Below are 13,319 nucleotides of genomic sequence, written 5' to 3' on the forward strand. Positions count from 1 at the left end.
TGAAATAGTAAACAAAGAAGAATGTTATGCCGCTGCACCATCATTTTATTTCAGTGATCTTGCCCATGACCTGCAGTGTTTCAGATCACCTCACCAGTTCTGTTTGCAATCTCCCCTTGAGGACATGGGACACAGACAAAGCAGCAAATGGGCTGCCCCTCTCTGACAACCTTCCTTTTTCCAGTGGGGCACATAGGACTGCACACAGAGATGGGTATCTAGAGAAAGAAACACACAAATGTTATAATTATCATGCTGCGAAATTGTAATTACCACTGAGGTACTCGAGATTCACATAATTTGTCAAAATTATACTTCACCCGGTTTTGCATATGTTTTATGCATGCACAAGACTTGTTTGTGCAGAAAGTGTCTCAGAGAAAACGGTTCTGTTCCATGCACTGCACTGCCAGAATCTAGCAAGCCTTTTTTTAGAGTCGAGTGCGCAAGTGCTCTGGCCTCTTGTAATCTCTCTGTGGGCTTTTAACCAGGCCCACTCTTGCTATTCATTGTTTGTTGTGCTTGTTTTCAATGCTTAATTTTTATTGGTGCATTTTGTGAAATGTCCCTTCTGTGTATGCTGAGTTCCATCCCACAGGCGATTTCACTAAGTGAATATTTTTTTTAGCCATCACACTACGTCACGCTTCCCCCTGTTACAGCGTATGATGGCCCTTCCTCCGGTTTCGGTTTGCCTTTCATCCCAGTCACAATCCTTTCTAGACATTCACGAAGTGAGCCCATAACTCTTGCACTCATGCTCATGATGCCGATTTGAATCGGTTTGCTTCTGTCAAAAGCTTAACTTTTCATTTTCAATTTATGTGGCAAGAAAAGTCCAGTTAGGAATTCACAGCGCTAATAGCTGTAACTCGAGCAAATGTGAGACCCATTGTATTGCAAATGCTTGTTTTAAGTGAAGTGAGTCCTTCCGCGAAACATTTTGCACAAGATACTGGCAACTCACATTTCAACTGTACTGTGAATAGATTTAATTTCTTTTGTGTGCTGAACAGACATCATCAAACATAATATTCACAAAACCATGAGACCTTAAGATTTCAAGTTAGCAAGAAAGGCAAATACTATTAGAAGTGCAAATGCGTAATACTAAATGCCTACTCAGTCTGAGAATCCCAGGAATACTGAGAGCAACCTATCATAGATAAATCTTATCAAGACTCTGCATAATCCCAGAAAGCTTTATGATCTGAGCCATATATTTCAAAGACCTTGGTAGAGGGACTAGCCATACCCTGGTATAATCCCTACTGCCTCCCCTCCCTCTAGTAGGACCACTAAAGCATTGCCCTCAACTACAGGGCCAGAAGGCCATGGTTGGTGCTGGGGGAATCGTTGTCCACCTGCACATATGGAATACACCCAGCTCTGAGAATCACTTAGATTTTCCTACACAATGCTTTTCATGCAAGACACCTGTCATGTCATGTTATGTGTATCTGTAAAGCGCACTATCACCTGTGAGGGTATGCTGGCCCTGTGCCATGGATACAACCGGGAGAAGGCTATCTTCCAATGCCCCAAATATCAAAATGTCAACTGAATGATGCAGAGAAAGTTGGTTCCTAGGCAACCAATAAACAGTGCATGACTTTATTGTCATGATTGGCATATGAAACAGTTAAATGTCAGGTCTCATGGGGAAATAGGCGGACCTGATGGGACCAGTAGGTGTTTGGGTTCACTCTTGACCATAGCTGTCCATGACCAAAGATTTAAACTATATTGTTTTGTCTCCTACTAATCAACTTCAACTCATTTGGTAGATTAAGCTGTGCTCTCTCCCCTTCCAAGGACAATCACTACAGGTTTATAGACTGGGCCTTACGCTGCATCGAGAGTGACCTTTGGAAACAGGAAGAAAGGCACTTTTATTCTAAAGAAACTGCATTAGTTTCCTCTGGTAGATAGGCTTTTTAAAAAATCAGCATAGCTTATAAGAGTATATTTGGTTCATCAACTGATTTTGCTGTGAAAATCAAGGTCTCATATGGGTCGAGGAACTCACACAATGCTTAGTTTGTAACATAGTAAGCGCACCACCTATAGTCCTGGCTAGCGCTGCTCAGTTACAGTACCAACCTCACCTACTTAGCCATTACAGTTCTGCAAATGTAACAATATGGACAACACTAAGGCCCATATTTAAGAAAAAGTGGCAGATCAGCTACGATGCGCCACTTTTGTTGCATTCCACTACCGGCACCTACCAACACCATGGTTGCACTGTATTTATAATACAGTGCACCATGGAGGTCATTAGCCAAGAGTGTCAACATTTTTTACACTAGTGTGGCGCTTTGCTACACTAATATAAAAAACATTGTTGCTACTGCAGAAAAGTGCAAGGAGGCCCATAGGTTAAAATGGAAGCGTCATTTTAACGCCTACTCTGAACAGGCGTTAAAAAATTATGCCAAAAATGGAGCAGTGAAATCTTTTAAATTTCACTGTGCCATTTTTGAGGGCCTCCTAGCGCCGGAACGCCCCTCTTGCGTACATTATGCCTTGCGCAGGCTTAATGTGGTGCAAGGTGTTACAAAGTGGCGCAATACATGCATTGCACCACTTTCTAATTATGGCGCAGCAAAAAAGCCACTTTAGTGCCACCTTAGCGTAAAAAAAAGATGCTATGAGCGCTAGGGTGGCGCTAGGGGCTCTTAATTATGCCATTGGAGACTCAAAACTGTAAGAAAGGCCTGAACACCCTCAAATTATTAGTTTTCAAATCATATATTGAACTGACCAGTGGCGCACTGTCATAAAGTTGTGTCAGTGTCATGAAAGAAGTGCTGGTGGCAAGCACCGGCAAACACCAGCACAAATTAAGCACTCACATTATGCCATGGTAGGACCAAAATTAAAGCTAATCATAATTCTGGATGGTGAAAAACAGGTTGCCAGAATTCCTATGATTTTCACTGACTAGAAAACTTTCCAAAATGTTTAGTAAGCAAGATATAATATTTGTAACACCCCTTTTCTGTTTTACAGCAGATTAATACTTGACTCTGTCAGAAATCAGTCTCTTGTATTCACTTCGTGAATATATTTTATGGAGATGTATTGTGATGTTTTTTTTCAACGTAGAACCCTCCCTTTTTATATTGCAGTGGCATGTTAACTCCAACTTTCATTCAACCATGTGAATATATGCCTCTTGGATTTGAAAAAGTTAATTGCGCACTGACAGTCTTCCAATATCATTCCTGGCTATCCATGGGCAAATATTAGTATTCATGGATGGTTGTCCAATCAGAAGTATTCATAAATCGATTTGATATGTCTAAAATATATTAGAAAACATTCTTTAAGTTAGTTTAATATATCTTTGTTACTTACAATTTCCCACACATATCTAAAGCCACATGCTTGTGGAGTAAGCCATTTCTTCTAATATCGCTACATCGAAATACTATATTTATATGGCCTAGAAGGACATTAAAACATTGGGGGAAATATTTATAACGAAGTGGCACAGGGCAGGGCAGCAAGTGACCTTGCTGCGCTGCCCTGCACCACAGGGAAAGGGAAGAAATGCACCATATTTACGAAATACAGTGTATTTCTGTCCTCTCACCCTGCCCTGGCACCCTTTTGGCTGCCTAGTGCCAACACAGGTACCCTTGCACCATGGAGCAAGGCTGCCTGCGCTGCATGCAGGATTGTTTTTGAGCAGGAAGGACCACCTTCCTACAAAAAAAACAATACATGTAGGTGGTTTCCTCTTTTCAAAGAAAAAGTGAGGAGAAATGAAGAAATTTTTCCTTGTTCTGTTTCCCCTGGGGAAGCGTATGGTTTTGACATATTCCCAGTTTTACGTAGCCTTGTAAATCTGAGAATGCATCAAAACCCATGGGTGTTGTGTGGGAAAACCCACTGAAATGTCCATAAAATGCCCCCCCCCCGGTGCAGAGCAACTGAATGTGGCAACCTACGCTTCCTTGCATTACTCCACATCTGCGAGGGCATGAAAAGTCACACAAAGTGGCTTTGTGTTGCTTTGTAGATATGGGTCTGCACTCTGCGCCGCTGGAGCATCAATGAAAGTGATGCTTCGACTGTGCACGGGGCTTGCAATTATGTGCCTGAGTCACTTCATAGGAAAGTACACACCCCTTCCTAGGCGTGAAGGTGACTAGTGATATTCCCACAGTAAAATATTTCAAATTATGGAATATCAAGGTGTTAATGTAATAAATTAAACAATGTTTGTGCATATATTTTCAACATTTTCTGAAGAAAACCCAGAAATCATTTTTTTATTATCAGTTTTGATAGAAGAGGACAATGATATAAATGAGAAAAAAAGCAAGGAAGAAACTGAAAAGAGACTTGAAATATTGGTCACTGCTTTTAGATTTCCACCTCTAATACAATGCATATTTCTTTGCAAGAGTTAAATCATTGGATCATGTGAGTAAATTTACCATGCTTAATGTGTTTAGATAAATTTGGGGAACGTGTATATATGTTTGAGACGTAGTCTACTCTCTATAGATATCAGGGTAATACCCACGACATCTGAATCATGATTATATTTATAATAATAATATGTTAACATTTACATTTCTAAGTGTTGCCAAAATCAGTTTTTAGAGTGACACCAATAGTTTTCCAGAGTCTGCTAGAGTTCAGAGGAAGAGGAAGCTTCCTGTGGACTCTGTACATATTTCCCAAAGCCACAATGGTGCGCAGATTTGCAATGTATTGGCGTAGGGCAGCACCGCAAGTCTTTTTGCTGCACTGCCCTACGCCAGTTTGGAAGGGCAGGAATGTGCCATATTTATGAGCTGCGGTGCACTTCTGTCCTTTCAACCAGTGCTGGTGCACAATTTGGTGCCTACTGCCAACACAGGAACACTTGCACCATTGGGCAGGGGTGTCTGCGCTGTTTGCAAATCCTGCATTAATGTTTTCTATATAACCCCAGGGAGCTGGCGGTCCCAGTGCTTCAAACAGCCCCAGGAGGAGAGTCCGCATAGCCCCCTCTGATTTCCTAAATCATTTTCACTGCCCTAGCCTTGCTTTTTTTCTCAATTTTTGTGTGCTTTCTCCTTGCTTTGCCTTCGTTTTCACTGCTTTCGCCTTGCTCTCCACCCAGTTTTTTGTGCATTCTTCTTGCTTTTCCCTAGTTTTCACTACTTTCTTCTTCCTTTTTTCCTCACTGCAACTTGCACCTGCCATCTGTCATTTCCAGCCTCACATCTAGCCCCACCCACCTCCTACCAGCAGCCCTCCCTCCTCCAAGGACGACCCCATTGAGCAGTCTCAGGTTCAGCTCCCCCGTCCTGCTGCATCGCTCTCGCTCCTGTGCTCCTTGCTTTTTCCATGGTTTTTTGAGTGATTTCTCCTTGCTTTTCCCTCATTCTCACTGCTTTCTCCTTGCTTTTTCTCCCATTTTTCAGTGCCATCTCTTTGCTTTTCCTCTTTTCTGTGTGATTTCTCCCTGCTATTCCCTTGTTTAACTTCTTTCTCCTTGTTATTTCCCTGTTTTTTGTGTGCAGCCATCCAATGCAACACCAGACCATCATCTCAGTTCCGGAATTCTTAAGGGCTGTCAAGACCTGCCTGTTGAGATCAACGTCTGGGACCTGAAAGCACATGGAAACCCTTTTGGATGATTAGCAGTGCTTTACAAATCCTGATTGATTGAATGGGTTCTGGAGCCCTAATATAATGAAGTGTCTCACCTGCCAGCTAGACCACCCATTTGGTTCCCAGCTGCATTGCACTCAAATAATTCACCGTCCTGGCCATCAGCGAACTGCTAGGCTCAAGTCTAACCTTCTGAGGCCACAAAACACATTGGTACCATCACTAGGCCCCCTTGTCGCTGTGCCGCACCGAGGAGCGAGCCTCCAATAGGGTATGTGTTCCCCTGCAAATTATATTGACTTCCTGCAGGCAACAGTCACCTCCCAGTGATCGGGTCGCTCCAGCTGTGTGCCTGCCAATACAGGCTCTGGGTATGAAGTGGCACCTCACATCCTCCAGTCACCATCACGTCAGGCCTCCCCGCACATCGCTCCTGGCACTTGTGCACGTGTGGGTTTCCATTTCACTAGACACAAGTGAAAGCAGACACCCCACACTCTCATGGCAAGCTCAGACAGGCAGTTTTGCAGCCTTACCCATGCCCCAGGTCACAGCAGCCCAGACATTCAGATTTCGTGCCCGTTTAGGAGATACAGAATTGGATAACAAAGTAGGCCAGAGCAGAGTTGATGCATTACGCATCCACCATCTTCCCTTGGCAGGCCATGCCTCCTGTTGAAGTTTTACCATGGCCTCAATGGCATAGGATCTAATTTATTGACTTCATGCAGTCACATTATTGTTTGATGTCAGCTGGTGAGTCCCTCCACATTCTCCATAGTCCAGACTGCTGTGTCAATACACTTAGTCTTACTATCAAGGTTTTCTTTAAGAGCATTAATGGAGTTCTTGAGATATTCTTTAACGTTTTACCCCTTCTGGCCTGCTGTAATGAAGATCTAGGCCAGGACTGCTCAGAAACAGAAGATTAGTGGTTGATGCAATATTTCTCCTGAGTGCTGCTTCCTCAGGATCTGCAGGATCTGTAGACAGTTCATCTGTTCAGATTCCAAATGTGCAGGTGTGAGCAATCACATAACATGAATAAGACTCCCCAAAGGACATACAGCCTTTGCCCCCTCTAGTAGTGTCATTTCCTGCTGCACTCACTCAATGGCCAGCAGGTATGCCAATGAGTTTATGCAGCTGCGGGCTTCACAAAAAACAACAATGTTACTCTCTGTGTCCAGCCTCCTCTGCAGTACTCTTCGACCCACACCACCAGCACAGATGTAGACAGTCCCAAGTTGTCACCATGCCTTCGCTGTTCACTGTGCACCAGGTGCTTTAGATCATGGTGCAAATGGGAAAGACCAGATACTCAAACCTTGCATCCCCAGTAACCTCTCTCACTGCAACAAAGTCTAATGAAAGCTCCCTCTCAAAATCAGAGTTTCACCTCCATGGCCCCCTTGTTGCCAGATAGCCTGGAGCCACACAGACAGGATAGAGAAGAAGATTGAGGTGAACTACTACACTCTTTGCCTGCCACATAGATTTGTTGGACCTGCCTTCCCAAAGTCAGGTTTAATATTTATTCCATTGTAACAAGCAACTACAGCCATGTGCAAAAATGATCTGGAGAAGCACATGTATTCACTGAATTGATAATAAAACATTTATTCAAAGGGTTTGTAAGAGTTTTGGTTTCCAACTAAAATATGTTAAGATAGTACATATAGCTGATATGTTATCATTTTCATCCTTTGCACATAGAAAGTAGCCTATGTCACAACACATATGTTTTTCAAGTTGTCCACCTAGTCTTTGACTGTAAATGTTCATATCGCATTGTATCTGAACAAATATATAAATGGGGTTTGAAAATAACTATTTGACAGTACAGCATCTGAATCACAAATATAGAGATATGTAACACAAGAATTTACACTTAAGGGGCCGTGAATAAAAAAAGGACAAGTGCCCCTAAAATAGGAAATGACTATCTTACTACTAAAGGTCTTCTATGGATTACAGGGGTCTCCAGTATTTGAGTCTTATTTGACTTTCGCTTTAGATGTTACATTGTTGATCTCCCACTCTTGTGCCTGGACTGCGCCATCGCCCATTCTTTTATGATGAGGATGTCCCGCTTGCGCATTTAATTTTTACTCTGGTCCTAGCACTTTCCTCTCCCTTGCTTGTCAGAGAGACATCTGAACTCCTTTTACTGTATGGTCTCCTCCTGAATTTTCAATCGTAGTTTACTGCTTTCTCTTGATATTTTCCTTAGCTGCTTCCTTTCTGTCAGAACTCACCAGAGATTTTTACATGTAAACAGACACTGTCTCCCTCCCTGTTTTTAAAGCTTTCATAAATGTTGGTTATTTTTACAAAATCTTGTGTTTTCTCTAATTTAGTATTCCTATCAATCTTCATTCCTCTCACATATCAGTGTCCTTTAAGCCCCTCTTATGTGCCTTCCTTACTGTATAATGTATTTTAACATTAAATGTCATTGTTGAAAACACTGAAGCTCACTCCACCACCCCCAATCTCAGTGACCAAGCTATGCCCCTGACTACTGAACCCCTCCTCCAAAAAAACTTTTAGAAATATTTCTAAACCTGAAGAAATGGTATCTTGAACAAAGTTTCTCTTTGAAACATATCAGAACAACCTTTTAGTCCTTTATACCTTCTCACACCTTCAATGGCTATGCTTATAATGTTACCTTTGTGCCGCCTGTGGCTCCTGTATTCCAGTGGACTGCATTAACATTTACTTTAAGCGTTTCTCCGGGAGGGGCACTGGAGTCGTAAGCCCCCACTTTCACAGGCTTTAGGGTGCCGTTGTGATTCTGCTGCAAGTTTATAATGTCGTATTGCGCAGGTGGGTTTCCATGCTCATCAAAATATTTCCCTCTTCCACCATTTTCTTGCAAGTTTACTTTCCTTATGTACTGAAGAAGCTGGAAGTGGGCAGAACATAAAGAAATTCTATCATACTTGATCATAAAATGTGAAGGAACATTTTGACGCTCGCCTTCAATAAATAAACATGAACTTTAAGCCAGAGGAGCTGGGTTGGTTGTGCTGGGATGCTCTTAACAAATTAAGGGGTAGAGTTATGAAAAATGGTTCTGAACCTACTGCAGCGCCACTTTTCTTGGACCCCTCAGTGCCCCCACTAACACCACCATGTGTGCGCCGTATTTAATATACTGTGCACCATGGTGGTAGTTAGGGAACTATTTGAACATTTTTTGCAATAGTTTGGCACTTTTCATGATTAGCATAAAAAACTTTCACGTAAATCCTGCAAAGCACCCAGGGGCCAATGGGAGCCTCCATTTAACGTCTGGTCTAAGCAGGTGTTAAAAATGCCGGGAAAAAAGATGCAAAGAAATCTCTGAGATTTATTTTTGCCATTTTTGCGGCCCCCTAATGGGAAACACCCCTTTGCATACATTATGCCTGGGTAGGCATAATGTGGTGCAAGGGACTACAAAGTGGCGCAATGCAAGCATTGCACCACTTTGTAAATCTAGTGCAGCGTTTTTGACCATCTAACGCCACACTAGTGTCAGAAAAATGCCGCTAATGTGTCGGTAGATGGCACATGGCACTCTTAAATCTGGGCCCAAGCATCTTTGATCCTGGCCACTTCCAACCTTGTTCACCCATGTTCTCTGCAATTGAATTGTTTGAAATGTTTTGTTAGTTTCATACATTTCCATAGATTAACAGCGGGTTTCTTCAAAAAGGGAGCCATGTGTACATTCAAAACTTATATGTCCTCTACGTATATCCTATCTGGTGATTATTTTACGTTTTCTGTTTCACAATAAATGGAGAGTTTAGGAGTAGGTATACAATACGATTTTCGCTTAGCAAACGCTGCCTTATTAAAAGTGTCAGGATCGGTACTTGCAAAATTAAGAATCTCTATGTACAAAAGTGACATTGCATTTTCAAATAACTTTTGGAGTTGCAGTGTTGACACTTTAGGAGGGGGTAAGTGACAAAGGAAACTGAGGGGGTCATTCTAACTTTGGCGGGCGGCGGAGGCCGCCCGCCAAAGTTCCCCCAACAGAATACCGCACCGCGGTCAGAAGACCGCCGCGGTTATTCTGTGTTTCCCGCTGGGCTGGCGGGCGACCGCCAGAAGGCCGCCCGCTAGCCCAGCGGGAAACCCCTTCCCACGAGGAAGCCGGCTCTGAATAGAGCCGGCGGAGTGGGAAGGGTGCGACGGGTGCAGTTGCACCCGTCGCGATTTTCAGTGTCTGCATGACAGACACTGAAAATCTTTGTGGGGCCCTCTTACGGGGGCCCCTGCAGTGCCCATGCCATTGGCATGGGCACTGCAGGGGCCCCCAGGGGCCCCACGACACCCCTCACCGCCATCCTGTTCCTGGCGGTGAAAACCGGCAGGAACAGGATGGCGGTGAGGGGGTCGGAATCCCCATGGCGGCGCAGCAAGCCGCGCCGCCATGGAGGATTCCTCTGGGCAGCGGAAAACCGGCGGGAGACCGCCGCCGGTTTTCCCTTTCTGGCCGCAGCTGAACCGCCGCAGTCAGAATGCCCTTGGGAGCACCGCCAGCCTGTTGGCGGTGCTCCCGTGGTCGTTGACCCTGGCGGTCAACGACCGCCAGGGTCAGAATGACCCCCAGAGTGTTAAAAGTACGGCCCGCCTCCTTGTGAGTTCCATGCAAAGGTATTAAATCATTGTGACCACTCTTAAAGAGGCTAAGCATTGAAGGCTTGCAGACTACACAGGGCACTTGATAACTGCAGAAAAAGGGGGACATATGTCCTATTATTTCATGCACTAAGGTGTAGCAAGGGTACTTGCTGTGGTATGCTGTGTGAAAGAGCAGACATGTTCAATGTTTACAAAGATATTGAGCATTTCTGATCTCAGCTTGTGCTAGGTCAGTGTGTGCTGCCTAGCATTAAAGCAGGCACCTTTGTATCAGAAGGGTGCCAGTGTTACTGGCATGATTGTTTTGTGCCGAAAGGGATACCTTCCTGTACAAAAACAATCATAAGAAGTATTTTCCTCTTTCTTTGTGTGAAGCAAACTGCATCCCACGTTGAACGAGGAAATAACCATGACAAAAAAATATTTCTCTCCTCGTTATGCCATCATCTGGCATGTTTACCAATTTGACGCAATTCCAAGGTTACAAACTTTTCTAAATATAGAATTGCATCAGATAGATGCACAGGACCGCCTATGCTCCACTCATTGACCGCCTCCCAGCTCAAAATATAGTATAATAAAAGTGCTTTGTGGTATATTTCTTTACAAAACCATGAAAGGCAGTGCAATTTGCCCCTTGTGTGACTTTGTAAATCTGAATTAAGAAATTGCGCTTCCTTGCAACACCATGAATGACTCAAGGACAATTTAACTACTTAATAAATCTGGCCCTGTCTTAATGTGAGCTGTTGCTGAGTTTACACAAAGGAGGAGTTCTGAGTTTACTCTTAGCAGCTTGGAACAAGCAGCAATGGCTTCCTTAGAGAAAATCGCATGATGGACCCAAACAGTAAACAAACAATAACACAGCTTAGAAATAAATATATTAAAATTCCTTAACCTATTAAATAAAATGTGTTAGACCTGACAGCCTTAGGGTAGTCACCCCTAACTTTTTGCCTGCCTCCCTCCATTTTTTTGGACACTGTTTTTGCTGGTTTATAGACTCTGCGCACTTTACCACTGCTAACCAGTGCTAAAGTGCATATGCCCTCTCCCTTAAAACATGGTAACCTTGAATCATACCTGATTGGACTATTAATTTACTTATAAGTCCCTAGTAAGGTGCACTTTATGTGCATAGGGCTGGTAAATTAAATGCTACTAGTGGGCCTGCAGCACTGGTTGTGCCACCCACTTAAGTAGCCCCTTTTCTTTGTCTCAGGCCTGCCATTGCAAGGCCTGGGTGTGCAGTTTCACTGCCACCTCGACTTGGCATTTAAAAGTACTTGCCAAGCCTAGAACTCCCCTTTTTCTACATATAAGTCACCCTTAAGGTGTGCCTTAGGTAACCCCTAGGGCAGGGTGCTGTGTAGGTAAAAGGCAGGACATATACCTGTGTAGTTATATGTCCTGGTAGTGTAAAACTCCTAAATTCATTTTCACACTACTGTGAGGCCTGCTCCCTTCATAGGCTAACATTAGGGCTGCCCTCATACACTGTTGAAGTGGCAGCTGCTGATCTGAAAGGAGCAGGGAGGTCATATTTAGTATGGCCAGAATGGTAATACAAAGTCCTACCGACTGGTGAAGTCGGATTTAATATTACTATTCTAGAAATGCCACTTTTAGAAAGTGAGCATTTCTTTGCACTTAAATCCTTCTGTGCCTTACAATCCACGTCTGGCTGGGCTTGGTTGACAGCTCCTTGTGCATTCACTCAGACACACCCCAAACACAGGGTACTCAGCCTCACTTGCATACATCTGCATTTTGAATGGGTCTTCCTGGGCTGGGAGGGTGGAGGGCCTGCTCTCACACAAAGGACTGCCACACCCCCTACTGGGACCCTGGCAGACAGGATTAAACTGAAAGGGGACCTGGTGCACTTCTTAGCCACTCTTTGAAGTCTCCCCCACTTCAAAGGCACATTTGGGTATAAAACAGGGCCTCTGCCCTACCTCATCAGACACTTGCTGGAGAAGAAACCTGAACCAGAAACTACATCCTGCCAAGAAGAACTGCCTGGCTGCTCAAAGGACTCACCTGTCTGCTTTCTACAAAGGACTGCTGCCTTGCTGTTGCCCTGCTGCCTTGCTGAACTCTTGTCTGGCTGTGAAAGTGCTCTCCAAGGGCTTGGATAGAGCTTGCCTCCTGTTCCCTGAAGTCTCAGGACCAAAAAGACTTCTCTCTTTTACTTGGACGCTCCGTGCGCCGAAAATTTCGACGCACAGCTTGTTTCGCGGCGAGAAAAACGCCGCACACCGACGCTGATCGACGCGACGCTCTTGGGACGATCGAAGATCCGACGCACGGCCTCGCAAGGAAAACGCCGCCCGACCTCTAGAGGAGAAATCGAGGCGACGCCTGCCGTGAGTTCGTAAATTCGACGCGCAGCCCCGCAGATCGACGCGCAGCCGGAGAACAAGCAGGAGAATCCACGCACAGACCCGGGACATCTGGTAATCCCCGCGATCCACAGAAAGAGACTGTCCACGCGCCGGAAAACGACGCCCGACTTTCCCGCGTGGAAAATAACGACGCAAGTCCGTGTGAGCTGGGGAGAAATCGACGCACACACCCTTTTTCCACGCACCTCTTCTCTTGTGGCCCTCTGAGGAGATTTTTCCACTCCTAACCAGGTACTTGTGCTTGAAAGAGACTTTTATTACATTCTAAAGACTTAAGACACTTTATATCACTTCCCTGTGATATTTCTACAATTTTCCATTGCAACTTTATTCTTTTTGACCTACAATTATCCTGATAAATATTATATATTTTTCTAAACACTGTGTGGTGTATTTTGTGGTGCTATATGGTGGTATTGTATGATTTATTGCACAAATACTTTACACATTGCCTTCTAAGTTAAGCCTGACTGCTCGTGCCAAGCTACCAGAGGGTGGGCACAGGATAATCTTGGATAGTGTGTGACTTACCCTGACTAGAGTGAGGACTTTTGCTTGGACAGAGGGTAACCTGACTGCCAACCAAAAACCCCATTTCTAACATTGGTGATCAGCGGTGAGGATAGGACTTGTATTTGTGCAGTG

General features: G+C 44.2%; 1 protein-coding gene across 1 annotated transcript in view; it reads right to left on the reverse strand.

Annotated features, from left to right (window-relative positions):
* The window catches only part of LOC138268716 (extracellular calcium-sensing receptor-like), a 77,846-nt gene that overhangs the window by 1,411 nt on the left and 63,116 nt on the right, over positions 1-13,319 (reverse strand). The window contains exons 4-5 of the mRNA XM_069218647.1: positions 8,294-8,530; positions 95-218 (exon numbers count right to left, since the gene is read on the reverse strand). Coding sequence (XP_069074748.1) covers positions 95-218; positions 8,294-8,530 — 361 coding nt within the window. The remainder of the gene's footprint in view (positions 1-94; positions 219-8,293; positions 8,531-13,319) is intronic.

This window comes from Pleurodeles waltl, chromosome 12 (assembly GCF_031143425.1).
Source record: "Pleurodeles waltl isolate 20211129_DDA chromosome 12, aPleWal1.hap1.20221129, whole genome shotgun sequence".
Taxonomy (NCBI): Eukaryota; Metazoa; Chordata; class Amphibia; order Caudata; family Salamandridae; genus Pleurodeles; species Pleurodeles waltl.